Here is a 14,821-nt window from a genome sequence, read left to right on the forward strand (position 1 = left end):
TCTGGGAGGGCTCACGCCAAGGAGTACTTCCCAGAACCTCCGCTGCCAGTGTCCTTGTCCCCACGGTGAAACAGAGCCAGCCCCCGCCTCTGCAGGAGACCCCCCAACACCAGCAGTTATGTCTGGTTCAGTCTCCCCCAGGGTCACTGCTCCTTCCCCTGGGTCCCGATGCACACACTATTTTGTGTACGCCCTCCAAGAGTGGGTTCTCTGTTTCCCCCAGTCCTGTCGAAGTCCTGCAATCAATTCCCACTAGGCTTCAAAGTCTGATTCTCTATGAATTCCTCCTCCCGTTGCCGGACCCCCAGGTTGGGAAGCCTGACGTGGGGCTCAGAACTTTCACTCCAGTGGGTGGACTTCTGTGGTATAAGTGCTCGCCAGTCTGTGAGTCACCCACCCAGCAGTTATGGGATTTGATTTTACTCTGATTGCGCCCCTCCTACCGTCTCACTGTGGCTTCTCCTCTGTCCTTGGACGTGGGGTATCCTCCTTGGTGAAGTCCAGTGTCTTCCTGTCGATGATTGTCCAGCAGCCAGTTGTGATTCTGGTGCTCTCGCAAGAGGGAGTGAGAGCACGTCAGGAGTCAGAGTTTTATTATCAGTCTAGGCAAGACCAAAAATTCAAAGCAAATTCAATTTTGCTTAAGGGAACATTGTAAGGTAACAATTCTTCATATTACATGCCTCATATGACCCATTTCAAACCATAGAGAATGACAACTTTATGTGTCACTGTCCCAAGAGACAAACAAATGTGAACAGCTAAAACATTTAAAAAGTGCACCAAGCTTTGGAAGTCTCAAACACAACTTGAATTTTCTGTACATACTCCTGTCAAATGAAGTTATTTCCTGTACACCACTCCTCTTGCAAAGTGGTCTTCTATATCCTTTCATTTGACCTAGATTGGCTAGGAGACCTAGAGAAAGATCGGGACCGCTTGTGATTTCTCTCCTGGGACAGTGATCTCTCTCTTCTCCTATATCTAGAAAGGGACCTGCTCTGGCTGAGGGAGAAGCTTCTCCGTCTTGGAGATGTGTGGCGAGGGGGAGGACTCCTCCTCCGATAATCATCTCGAAGGCAACGACCCCAAGAAGGAGGCGGTCACGATTTCGACTTCTCTTTTCCCCATTCGACAGGTCCACTCTTACTCGGCAGCCACATAGTGTTCTCCCATCTAGTTCTCGGACAGCATCGGCTGCATCTCGGGGATCTTCACGTTCAACAAGAGCGAAGCTGGGAGGGTTTTTAGCAACCCACACACTTCAGAGTGGTCCATAATAGCCTACAGCTCGTTCCAATTCAGTCTTGTTACCACTGTTTCCAAGATTCCCTACATAAACTTGACAGTCCAATGGACAGGAATCACGATGCAAGACCCTCGTGGCTCCTGGGTTTCACGGGCCACAGGGTGATCCCAGGCCTCTAGCATCTGGCAGCTGAATCTGCTCGCACAAGCTGTCCTGTGGGGATGCTTTTCCCCCTATGTGTCCAGCCCAGGGCCCTACTGGCTTGGCCCGGCCTCCCGGGTGAGAGGGTGAACCCCAGCTCCCTGGAGCAGACACTCAGAGCCCTGTTGACCGGACTCACGGGACTGGGGCAGCGGCTGGACCTGTGTGGCCAGCCTGGTGGTGTTTGGCCCCGTCTGCAGTTCCAGTTCCAGCTGAGAAAGAGCCTCGCTGTGTAATTTTCTCCTGGTTGTGTAAGGATCCCCGGTGTCATTTGACAGAAATGTAGATGGTGTGTTCTTTCTCTGTTTTCTCCCTGCTTCCTCTCCTCTCTCTCTGTCTCTGTCTGTCTGTCTCTCTCTCCCTCTCCCTCTCTGCCTCTCCTTCCCTCCTGCTCCCACTCCTTCCTGAGAGAGGATAGACAGAGTGTGAGAGAGGGAGACTCAGAGGGAGAGGGAGGGAGAGGGAGGGAGGGAGAGGGAAGAGGGAGACGAAAGAGGGAGAGGGAAGAGGGAGAGGGAAGAGGGAGAGGGAAGAGGGAGAGGGAAAAGGGAGAGGATAGAGGGAGAAGAAAGAGGGAGAGGAAAGAAGGAGAGGAAAGAGGGAGAGGGAGAGGGAGAGGGAGCGAGGGAGAGGGAGCGAGGGAGAGGGAGAGAGGGAGAGCGAGGGAGGTCTCTTCCTCCCTCGCTCTCCCTCTCTCCTCCTTCTCTCCCTCTCTCCCTCACCCTCTCTCCCTCTCCCTCCCTCCATCACCCTCCCCCCTTCTCCCTCTCCCTCTCCCTCCCTCCCTCTCTCTCCCCCCTCTCCCTCTCCCTCTCTAGAGGGAGAGACAGAGGGAGAGGGAGGGGGAAGAGAGAGGGAGGGAGGGAGGGAGAGGGAGAGAGGGAGGGGGGAGAGGGAGAGAGGGAGGGAAACAGGGAGAGAGAGGGAAGGAGAGAAGTCTCCTTCCCTCTCTCTCCCTGTTTCCCTCCCTCTCTCCCTCTCCCCTCTCTCCACTCTCCCTCTCCCTCTCTCTCTCTGCCCCCTCCCTCTCCCTCTCCCTGTCTGCCTCTCCCTCGTCTCTGCCTCTCCCTCTGCCTCTCCCTCTCTGGGAGGGAGTGAGGAGATGGAGAGACGGAGAGAGAGGGAGAGTTGGAGGGAGAGGGAGAGGGAGGAGAGGGAGAGAGGGAGAGGGAGAGGGAGAGAGGGAGGGAGAGAGGGACAGGGAAAGAAGGACAGGGAGAGAGGGAAGGAGAGAGGGAGAGGAAGGGACAGAGAGAGGCAGAGGGAGAGATGGAGGGAGAGGCAGGGAGGGAGAGGGAGGGAGGAAGAGAGGGAGAAGGGCTGAGGAGGGGGACTCCCTCCCCCTCCCATGTTCTCCCCACTGCTTTCTCTTTTTTCTCCTTCAACATACACCAGGCACCTTTTAGATCAGCCCTGAAGTCAACACTGATGCTTGGATGGCCTGACCTCCCCGCTGACTTCCAGCCCTGGACCACAGCTGGGAGATGAAGTCTACGGGGCCCTGGGCGGCGGGCTGCACAGGCCCCTTCTCTGACGCCCAATCTCTCCTCGTTTACGAGGCAGCCGCCTGCTCCCCTCCCTGACTCCCCAAAATTTGGGGCCTTTTTAATATGTGTCGATAATGTCATGAGCTACAATTTAACTTTTCTACGAGGACCCATCTCCCGAAATGCAGTGGTTTTCAGCCTTGGCTACACTAGAGAACTCCCAGGGAAGGGAGAGAAGTCTCTCCCTCCCTCTCTCTCTCCCTCTCCCTCCATATCTCCTTCTGCCTCTCTCCCTCTCCCTCTCCCTCTGGGGTGATGCCTGACGAGCTCAGATTCGCAGATGTTCCCCCCATCTCCTCTCTGTGCCTTGCGTGGGGTCTGGGCCTTCTCACTGTGGCCTGGGCACGGCCTTGACATTCAGACATCGGTTCCTGTAAGGATACTTGTGTTTGGTCCATACCGCGTGTGGCTGCAGTCTGTGCTTCTGCCGTTTAGCATCTTCAGTAGACGGGGGCTGTGCACGAGCCCTTCATCTTCCCCGCAGACACCACTGGTGCTTGCTGGGCCTCGCGGGTGATGCGGGGGGCATGGGGAACAGTCCTGTGTCCCCACCTTCTTGGGCTGCAGACAGGCCACGTTGGTCCTGTGGTGACTGGGGGCTTCCAGGAGAACCCCACTGCAGAACCGGAGAGGTGGCCCCACAGAAGGTGGCGTACGCCTGGGGCCGGGCCTCACCAGCGAGCCACGGGCCACCTGTAGCAACAGGCGTCTCGCCGTCCAGGGGCTGGGTGTTCGGGCACCGTGGGGATGAGCTGCTGTCTGCACGGCAGCCGAGTTTGTATTGTTGAGCCCGGGGAGGCCCCTGGGTGGCTCCTGGAGAGCCTGGCCGCATTTCTTCCTGCCCTTGGCCTTAGAGCCCATCACGGTTCATGCCGTTTCTGGTTCCAAAATGACCTGTGTTAATAAAGACCATGTGTTAGGACAGCACCAAAGTGTCTAGAAATCCGGGCCAGGAGGAGGAGGGAGGGGGATTGGCTGTGCCCGCCAGCGACCTGAGAGCCCTGCCCGCCCGCAGAGACATGGCCCGGGGCACCATGGGGAGGGCATGGCCCACGGTCCCCAGCGCTGGCCGTCTCTGGGTTCCAGGAGAACTGCACGATCCTCGGGGAGCTGGTGAGGTTGCAGGCCCAGAAGTCCTGCCTGCTGGGATTCAGCACGCGTGCCGACTCCGTGCTGGAGATGAACATGGCCAAGACCAGCCAGGTGGTGGCCACTTTCCTAGGTAAACCCGCCTCCACCTGAGTCCCAGTGGGGAGGGCGTCAGGCGGACCTTAACTGGACGTGGTGCTGCCTGAGACCCCACTGTGTCAGCCCTTGGGGGTTGCCTTCCCGGACCCTTCATTCTGCCTCGAGGGGCGCAGGGTGGCGGGCGGCTGAGGGGCGGCCACAGGGACGTAGCCGAGCCTCTCCCCTCCACCCGCAGATGAGCTGGCCCAGAAGCTGAAGCCCCTCGGGGAGCAGGAGCGGCCGTGATCCTGGAGCTAAAGAAGGCCGAGTGCCAGAGGCGGGGCCTGCACTTTGACGGGCCCATCAACACCTGGGACCTGCACTACTACATGAACCAGGGGGAGGAGACGTGCTACCACGAGGACCAGTACCTGCTCAATGAGTCCTTCCCCATGCAGGTGGTCACGCGCGGGCTGCTGGGCATCTCCCAGGAGCTGCTGGGGCTGACCTTCGACCTGGAGGAGGGCGCCAACGTGTGTCACGAAGACGTGAGGCTCTACAGGGTCCGGGATGCGGCCTCGGGCAAGGTCATCCATCGGCAAGTTCTACCTGGACCTCTACCCTCGGTGCGTGCGTGCGTGCGTGCGTGCGGGAACCTGTCGGCCGTGGGCCGGAGCTCCTCTGCGGAAGCTGGGCATCACCCCACGTCCCTCCCCAGGGAAGGGAAGTCCGGGCACGCGGCCTGCTTCGGCTTGCAGCCGGGCTGCCTGCAACAGGATGGGAGCCGCCAGATCGCCATCATGGCCATGGTGACCAACTTCACCAAGCCCACGCCCGACACGCCCTCCTTGCTGCAGCACGATGAGCTGGAGACCTACTTCCACGAGTTCTGGCAAGCGATGCACCAGCTCCGCTCCCAGGTGGGTGCGGGCGCCAGGGAGGGCCCGGGAGCGCATGGTCCTCAGGCAGGCCCTCGCCACGGGATTTTTCCGCTGATGTCACCCCGCACGTGGCAACGCCCTCGGTGTCAGCTTCCATCATCAAAACCCACGCACTGGGCACGTAAACAACAGAAATGGATGTCCTCGAGACTCTGGAGGCTGGAAGCCCCAGATCAAGGAGTCAGGACTGGTTCCCTGCATGTTAAGTACATGTACTCAAGAGTTGACTTTAAAAAAGACAAAAGAAAAGAAAGGTACGTTGCATGCAAGTCTGGTGACAGGCGGTTATGAGAACCAGAGGGAAGGCTCTGGGACCAGACGCGCAGTGCCCTGTGAGGCCCTGGGGCTGCTGCCAGTCTCGGTGTAGGCTCAGCAAGTCCCAGTGACTTCCCCACGAGGCGGGAGGCCCAGCTGAGCATCTGGGCCCAGGACCCACTGCTCGTTCAGTATTCCTGCGGTCAGCCCTTCGTCCTGAGAGCGATGCTCTCACAGGCTGCACCGGAGCGCGTGGGGACAGTTTCCTGAGCTGTGCAGCCATCACTACTGCCCTGTTTTGGAACATTTCCATCAGCCCAAAAATGTCCCTCACGTCCTTAGTTATCACTCCCTCCCCTCCCCAGCCCCTGACAACCAGGAACCCACTCTCTGACTCTGTGGATCTACCTGTTCCGGACGTTTCCCCTCAGTAGGGTCACACCCTGTGTGTCCTTCTGTGTCTGACTTCTCTCGCTGAGCATCGTGTTCTCAGGGTTCATCCACGTGTCAGCAAGTGTCAGGGCTTCACTCCTTTGCATGGCTGAGGGCCGGAAAAAAGAAAAAAGAAAAGAAAGGCACGTTGCCTGCGAGGCTGGTGACAGCCGGTGATGAGAACCAGAGGGAAGGCTCTGGGACCGGGGGCACCGCACCCTGTGAGGCCGTGGCGCTGCTGCCAGTCTCGGTGGGGCACGGGAAACGCCGTCCCCCAGGGGCTGCAGGCCAAGCACATCAAGTCCCGGCAGGCCAACCCAGGTGCGGCCAGGCCGAGGGAAGAGAAGGGGGCGCCCGGACTGCCCGGCTGCAAAGCGCGGCCTGGACACAGTGCCATCCCCCTGTCTCCTTCCACCCACCCCCCAGGCTTATTCAACCTGCGCCAGATTGTCCTGGCCGAGGTGGACCAGGCCCTGCACATGCAGACGCCCACAGACCCGGCCCAGGAGAATGCCCGCCTCTGCCAGGAGATCCTCGGGGGCCCAGCCATGCCAGGTAGCCAAGCGCGAGCCGGGCCCACCTTAGTGGTCGGTTGGCGGCTACTGCCCAGGTCAAGAGGATCGTCTGGTGGTGTGTGAAAGGGGACCGACTGACAGGCTCTGGCCGAGGCCCGGTGACCTCTGGCCTCTGCCTGCCTCGGTTCCTTGGCTGGTTCCTCCAGCTGTGGCCCGTGGAGTCCGAGGGTGGGGTGGGCGTATCTGCACGTGCTTTCTGGAGAGCCTGGAAGAGGCAGGAGAGGGCTCCATACCCCGGACGGAACGCGTCGACGAGGTTTGCCCGTGCGTGACGGTGCGGACACGCGGTTCACTCACTGGTGAGCGCTTTAACCCACGCTCTCCCCGTGCTGGAGGGCGAGCACTGACTCATCCCTCGGAGCCTCGGCAGCTGACCTTGTAAGAGGCTTAGGGGTGAACCCTTGTGAGCTTCAGCCGAAAGTCGGCAAAGATTGATTTGTGTCCCTCCACTGAGTTGCCCGCAAGGTCCCCATTTTCTACAAGTGTTGGGTCAATACTCCCTCTAGTGGCAGGGGACTCAGACAGGGCTGCTTGGAGGCCCCCGCTCTGGGGAAGGGGCACTGAGCGGCTGGGGGGCTGGGCAGGAGCCTCTCCGTGTGTGTCCAAGGGACCCACCTGCCTGCGACCTTTGGCCGCCTGGCAGAAAGATACAACGCCCAGTCCTATGGCTACCTGTGCAGCGAGGTGTACTCCGCGGACACGTTCCACACACGCTTCAAGCAGGAGGGCGTCCTGAGTGGCAAGGTGAGAGGCCGTCCTGCCGCGCAGACCAACACGGAGGTCCTTGGCCTGGGCCTAGATGCTTGTGCCGCCTGCCTGGGCCTGCCAGGCTCTTGAGGGCCCTGCCCTGGACCTCCTGCTCCCCTGCCTTTTGTTCAGTCACAGCAGAGGTGGCCACACCCACACCCTCAGTGAAGGCGGAGCTCCACCCTCCTGTAGCCCCGCCCCCTCTCGCCAGGTTGCCAGGGACTACAGAAGCTGCATCTTGAGGCCAGGGGGCTCCGAGGATGCCAAGGGCATGGTGAAGTTCTTCCTGGGTTGCGACCCCACGCAGGACGCATTCCTCCTGAGCAAAGGGCTGCAGGTTGAGGGCTGCAAGCCGCCGGCCTGCTGACGGCACGGGGTTCTGCCCACCCAGGCAGGCCCGGTGTCTTAGCGCCCCGCCGGGGCAGGGGAGGGGCCGCGTGTCCTCCCAGCCCCTGAGTCCCTGGCGGCCGGCCTCGGCCAAAAGTCTCACCTGGACGTGTCTGGAGAGCCTGGCGTCAAGGCTCCCCCTTGTTGCACTAATGCAATCCATTCCTGGGGAGCTTTCCTGCTTACAAAATGGTTCTTTGAAAACGCAGCCATTAATAAAAACACTCCACTCCTGTTCTCTGCCTGCGGTCCCTTCCACCACAGGAGCGGCATGGGGGCTGTCACACTGGGGGGAGTTCTGACCTTGGTCGGGGATCAGCCCAGCGGCCGGCCATTGCAGGCTGCTGTCTGCTGGTGTAGCATCTGGGTCACTGGGAGATGGCTGAACTGTGGGATGAGTTCAGACTGGGATGGCTCCCCCCACCCCGGCGGGCCAGCTCTCCAATGAGGAGGTGTCAGGTTCCTGCTGGCCTCTCGCCAGGCAGTGTTTGGCATGTTGGGGGCTGTGATTGGCTGCAGCTGGTTCTGGCGTTGGGCACAGCTGCGGGAAGCCCGGCTGTGGCTGTCCCTGTCCCCGTGCCCTGTCCTCCTGCTCACGGCCGGCCCGGCTGGCTCCCTCTGGTCATCGGCAGCTGGTGAAGTCTGGACCACAGCAAGGGGCCGCCTTCCTGGGTCCTAGCAATTCTTCCCAAAGGCCTTAGGAATGTGTTTTGGTGGCAGTAGGAATTCAGAGAGGGTGCTGCCCCACTGGAGCGCTAGGGTGGGTCTGGACCGTCCCGTGTGTCCTTCCCTGGCCTTTGAGCTCCTCGGGAGCCCTGCCTCCGGCCCTTCAACCCCACAAAGGACGCCAGGCAGCAGAGCGAGGGCTCGGGGCAGCACTCCGACCTTCTCCCTGGGGCCCAGGCGGGCAAGCTGTGCCACGTTCTGTCCTCCCCTCAGCCTGCCCGCCCGTTCTCACCCGCCCCGGGCCAGTCGGCTGTGGACCAGGCTGTGGTGTCTGCCCTTCTGCAGACCCGGCTCAGTTCCCTGCACCCAATTCTGTGCCTTCTGTGTTCTGGGCTGGTCGCAGGCCCAGAGCCAGTGGGCAGGCACCCCGTGGCCGGGAGGGCTGTTCGTGCGAATTCCCTGGGGCTCGAAAAGGAGCACAGCCGGCCTTCCATCCGGCACTTCTCGATGGATATGGGAGGGGCGTGTCGGGGCCTGGGGGCTGCTCGTCTTCCCCTGCACCGAGACCCCCGATGGTCCCCGTGCAAAATACAGGTGTGGCGTTGGCACCCCAGCCGTGTGCCGGGCAGTCTGTGGCAGGTGCCACAGGCCTTGGGCTGGTGGGCCACAGAGTTCCCGAGCGGCAGGTCAGGACTGAGATGGTGAGGCCTTTCCCCGGGTCCAGGGCCCAGACTAACGCCGGCTGGAGGCCCCTCCGCTCACCGCCCGCACCCCCCAGCCCCTGCCCTCACGTGAGCCCCCAGAGCTGAGCTCAGGTGTTGCATGCCCAGGCTCCCTGACAGCCCAGCCCGTTCCCACACCTCTGTGGTCACTGAAGGACTTGGAAGCAGGTTGCCCACAGAGACTGCTGTTCCCTGAGCCCTGGGCAGGGGGCAGGGAGGACGGGCACAGTGCCCTGCAGGGGTGTGGTCGCCGGGGCAGCCGGAGCAGCTCCACACAGTAAGTAAGAGCATCTCACCGAAAACAGTGCGTTTCTCCAGCCGCCCCGGGACCTGAGCTCAGGTCCTGGGGCAGCAAGGGGCAGCAGTGCAGCTGTTACCTGTCACTGGGGGTCGACTGTGGCCCGGTGCCACCTCTTAGATCCTCCCCCATCCCCTTCCGGGGTAGCGACCGGACCCCTGCCAATAAGGTTCTCATTCCTCCCCATCCGCTACGCCTGCTCCATGAAGGTGGAAGGAACACATTTTTTAAAAGGTTAGAGCTCGGGCTTCCCTGGTGGTGCAGTGGTTAAGAATCTGCCTCCCAATGCAGGGGACAAGGGTTCAAGCCCTGGTCTGGGAAGTTCTCACACGCTGCGGGGTAACGAAGCCCGTGCACCACAACTACTGAGCCTGCACTCTAGAGCACGCGAGCCACAAGTACGGATGCCCGCGTGCCTAGAGCCCGTGCTTCGCAACAAGAGAAGCCACCACAGTAAGAAGACCACGCACCGTAAACAATGAGAAGCCCACGCACCGCAACCAAGAGTAGCCCCCGCTCGCCGCAACTGGAGAAAGCAGGCACGCAGCAAGGAAGAGCCAACGCAGCGAAAAATAAATAAAATAAATAAATAAATAAAAATTTAAAAATCATATTAAAAACCTATTAATGAGATTTTAAAAATTAGTTAGTCAGTTAGCTACTTAGTTAATTGTGCCGGGTCTTAGTTGCCACAGGCCGGCTCCTTAGTTGTGGTAATCAGATATTTTATATTCTTTTTTGTTCCTGAACAAAGGCCTCAGAATCCAGTATCTATTTGATAACGCTCACAGCATAGCTCAGCATGGAATAGCCACATTGTTTTTCTTTGGCTGCTATGTACCAAACAGCCTTTTGTACTGTTTTACAAAATGCATGTATTTAATACCTGTTTTAAAAAACAGTGAGATCTCAAAACTTTAAATTGACTAAAGTAAGATTCTCTCTGTAGTACTACTTATTTGACCAACAAACACTACCTGATGACACTGGTGTGGTGCACTGAGCCTTACTCTAGCATATCGGGATAAACCCTGTTGTGACACGTGTTCATCCTCCAAGTCCCCAAGGCCTCTCACACACTGCCAGCGAAACTGCTTCCTGCTTGGGAAAGAGTGCCCCAGTTCGTTTCTTCAGAAGCTTGAAGCTATGGAAGCCCTCCAAAAGGTTAGAGGGCAAAGAACAACTCTAAAACTGGCACATTTGTTTAAAAAAAAACACTTGTCAATATTACAAGAGCCAGCTTGCTTTCCCTTGTGACACGGTTTCTTAGGAGGCAAGGGATGTGGCCATGGGACTTGGACAAGCTGTTCCCTCTGTCTCAGTGTCCCACCTGTGAGTGGGTAGTGTGACTCAACTTAATTACAGACATCTGAATAAGGATCATGAACAGTGGCATCTAATTTCCAAAATAAAAACAGGAGAATAAGTATGTCTTTTACAACAGGACGTCAAGTCTACCTCAATGATACTGTTAGCCTTGAGTCCAGTGCTTCTCACTCAGTGCAATTGTGCCCCCCAGGGGACATCTGGGAAAGTCTGAAAGTGATTTCGGTTGTCACAACTGGGAGGAGAGAGAGGGAATGTTATGGGCATCTAGTGAGTAGAGGTCAGGACCTTGCTAAACACTCTACGATGCACAGGACTCACATCCACAGCAAAGGTTTATCTGGCCCCAAAAGTCAATGCCTTGGTTGAGAAACCCTGCCTTAGAGCAAACCACGGATACTCATCTTTAGCAGGTAACAGGGCATTTACTACCCACCTGTAAACCTACAGACTTCCCGACTTACACAGCTAATCCTGTGGCAGGACTGAAATAGATAGCGTGTGACCATCTGGTAGTATCCAAGTTTGCCCCTCAAGTCACATGGGACAGTGCTAGAGACTGACATTTTCTATATTGGAGGCCTTTGGCAAGCCACCAGTTTTCTAACCTAAAAAGTCTAAGTAGCATTATTACAATACACATAATAACACGACAACTCTGTTTTTATAGAGAGATTAGATGTGGGAAAGGAGCTTATCTGACATCAGAAGCAAATGCTTTAAACGCATCACATCTGCTGGTTTGACTGTCAAATCTTGACAGCTGGAGAGGTAGGAAGGTAGACAGGAGAGAACACACCAAAGTTACAGGCCTGCTGAGTCCTCAGGTCTAACCATAATACACTTCGTACTGCCCTGGGTCCAGGGATATGTTCTAACACCCTCTCAGTCACCTACGGTCCATAGACTGACCAAGTGTAAAGTCACAATTACCAGCAAGTGTACCAAAATAAGGCAGAGTTAAGAAACTTAAACGCGAGCCCTACCTGGTCTTTTTCTTCTTCATCGACAGAATCACCTGATTTTGCTTTTTCAGGGTCTTCCTCAGGTTTCTGTTTGGCAGGGCTGTCACACACAGTAAGGCCAACTGGTAGCTCAGCCAGACCCTAGACTTGCAGTGGGCACAAAACAACTTATATTCCTCCCTACCAAGGGTCCCTCTGTTTGGAAAGATTCAGGGCATGGACACCCTCTTCCCTCCAAGGAGAAGCCCTTTTTGCCAGGACATTAAAACAAGCTTCGAGCTTAATGTTTCTTTGGATGACAGGTTTAGAATACCACCGTTTTGCAAACCCTAAGAAATAATGGATCTAGACTGATCAACGGCTGCTAGAATCACCGAAGAGACATTACATGACTCTGATGGACAGCCCCATACCATCAATGAAGTCTCACAAAATAAAGCTGGAATCTGATCAGGACTCTAGACCTAACTACCAGTTGACAGAAAACTGGAGACAAGGGAACACGTTAACCACCAAAACGATGCAGTCAGCCAGACCTAGAAGCTATTAGACAAAAGACCTATTTTCTTTAAATAAATGGCAAGAAAATAAGGAATCTATCATTTGAAAGGCTTAAGGAACAAATCAACCAAACTCTGTTACACAAGGGGAGGTAGGAACACTGCTATATATTTGTTAGTAAGGAACTGTTACACTTTATAAGGCATGTTTTGTCTTCTTCAAAAGACTGTTTGCTAGATGTTAGCAATTATAGCAAAATATGAATAAAAAGCTTGTCAGAGAAAGAGACCTTGTCATCTAGAAATATCGTTTTGTGGATGAGATGACATGTCCGATTTGTTTCAAAGTAATCCAACTGGGGGGACATGGGTGTGTATGGAGTTGTAATCCATTTGGAATAATTTTCACTTGGAACATATGGGGGTATAGATGAAACAACAGCCAGGAGCTGTTAACTGTTGATACTGGGTGATAGGTACACAGGGGTTCATTTTACTATCCTTGGTATTTTGTGTATGTACATTTGAAGTTTCCTATGCTAAGAGTAAAAATGGATGAGGTCTTCAGAAATGCTGTTCATGAATGTCTAAAAACAGAATATCAAAAGGAAGACCTAAGCAATGTGGAAGTCAGAATTACTAAGTTACATCCTACTAATTCTATATGTGTTTTACCAAAAACAGTTAGCCCCTAAAATGGGGGCTGCCCATTCATTATATACTGACCCCCTTGTGAAATGAGATGTGATGGTGGTCTGCCTGGTAGTTTGCCTTGTAATCCTGGGGCTACATGAGACTTCAGCTGCTTACAGAAAAGAAACAAAAAAGCCACTATGAATAAAGAGTTCACAGCCAAGGTACAGTTCTTCAGCATTAGCAAGCTGGTGCAGAGACCAGGTTCTGAGGATTAAGTATCCTTCTCTTCTTATTCTAAGCAACCACCGTCTTCATAAAGTCATCAAATTAGCACCTGCCAGTTTGCTAGGCCATTTTAACACAAACTCTTGTATGAAGGGCCCAACCCTGAGACGGACAAGGAAACAGAGCCTCCGCTTATTTCGTCAAACGATGAAGTGGCCAAGCACCTGACCTGAGCTCAAGTCCCAGGCTCTTATTTTTAAAAAATTCCAGAAGAGTTACTCTGACTACAAGCGGGGAAGGAGTCTAAGAATAAATGTTTAGCTTCAACAGGCATGTAACTTACATGTCATAAATATCAGCAGCTCCTGTTTTCTTATACCTCATAAATTCAACCACATTTGGGGATCTAATGCTCTATAACTTGGTCGAAGACAAAAATTTAAAGTATATATCTAAGCTAGTTAGAAGTATACACAAGAGGGAATTCCACGGCGGTCCAGTGGTTAAGACTCGGCACTCTCACTGCCGAGGGCCCGGGTTTGATCCCTGGTTGGAGAACTAAGATCGTACAAGCCGAGCAACACAGCCACCCCCCACCCCCCCAAAAAATAAAAAAAAAAGATACACAAAAAACAAGTACTGTCAGTGGAGGGTTTGTGTGTGGGGGGAACAGACAGACCTTATGGCACCAAGTCTGTCCTCCCCTTAGGCGGTACCAGACTCCAATGAGGTCAAACGAGTCAAGTGCTCTTACATTTTGTTTCTCCATCGGACTTGCTTCTCCTGGGCATGCAAAGTTTGGAAACAGGTTTGCGGAACATCATTTTCTCTGCTATTTCCACTCTGCACTCCTCACCACTTGTCTGGCTCCCGTTTTCTAGACATCCATTCACTTCCCGACTGAAAGCATGAGCTCCGTTCTCCAAGGACAAATCTGTATTTAAAAGGGATTTGACTTTTGCCAGGTAACCCTGCTACAGCAAGAAAGGATAATTTAAGTAGCAGTGAATGTAAACAAGTGGCCACGAGAGAATAAGGAAACACATGTGTTTCCTTTATAACTATCAGGTAACAGGGAGAGGTGGGATTATCCTGCCTCCCTGGTCACAGACAAGTTACATGGGAGGAAACGTTTTCTAGCCGCCGGGATGCTGACAACTTACCTCTGATAATTCTTCTTTATGTAATTTGGTTTCCAAGTCACATAACTGATTCTTTATTTCTGTCTGCAGAAATTCAGGCAAGAGATTCCATTTCTCCTTCACGCATTCCTAAGGGAAGGATATAGGATATAGGTTTAGAAGTCTCCACATTCCCAAGCTATGAACCAATGGACTAATACACAAATAGTTACACTGCCTGGTCACATAACAATGACTGAATGGCAGGCAACGCTGAGTTGGCCAAAAAGAAAACTAAATATTCACAAGACATGTTCCTGTTGTTTTCGTTAAGATCATATCACACCATCTCCAGAGTGGTGAAAAATGGAAAGATTAAAGGTGAAACAGACACATAATAGCATACTAGAACAAACCTGATTTTGAAAAACAGTGTGACCAGGACAAATTATAATCCAGACTTGATGGTACGGAACCCAGACTGGGAAACTCGATGAGTTACCAAAAGCTGACCAATAATAGCCTATTAGTCCAGCACATTAGACAAAAACATCCACGTTATCCTCAACTTCAGGGAAAAGAGAGCCAATTCCACTTAAATTTGTTTTTAGGAACTACATAGTGTCTGTCAAACGGTCACATTTGATCATAAATTTTGTTAAGGTGGCGATTACCTTACCTTTTCTGTTAAACTATCTCTTTCCAAATCTTTGAGCCTGGGGGAAGAAAAAGGGAAGAAACAAACGCTTGTTCAGCAACATTGTCTACCTGTAAGAATACCACAGTTTAAAGAACTTTGGAAAGAAGTTTAATGTGAATGTTAGAAAAAAATACAATGGCTTTTCCCTCCCCCAGTGTCTA

General features: G+C 54.3%; 1 protein-coding gene across 1 annotated transcript; it reads left to right on the top strand.

Moving 5' to 3' along the window:
• Positions 1 to 3,866: 3,866 nt before the first annotated feature.
• Positions 3,867 to 7,481, top strand: LOC133099827 (thimet oligopeptidase-like). The gene is given in 10 exon segments (XM_061203691.1): positions 3,867 to 3,878; positions 4,084 to 4,219; positions 4,421 to 4,462; positions 4,465 to 4,754; positions 4,756 to 4,790; positions 4,883 to 5,084; positions 6,038 to 6,113; positions 6,219 to 6,347; positions 6,975 to 7,111; positions 7,326 to 7,481. Coding segments are annotated over 10 exon segments (1,215 nt in total).
• The last annotated feature ends 7,340 nt before the right edge of the window (positions 7,482 to 14,821 follow it).

Source organism: Eubalaena glacialis, chromosome 10 (assembly GCF_028564815.1).
Source record: "Eubalaena glacialis isolate mEubGla1 chromosome 10, mEubGla1.1.hap2.+ XY, whole genome shotgun sequence".
Taxonomy (NCBI): domain Eukaryota; kingdom Metazoa; phylum Chordata; class Mammalia; order Artiodactyla; family Balaenidae; genus Eubalaena; species Eubalaena glacialis.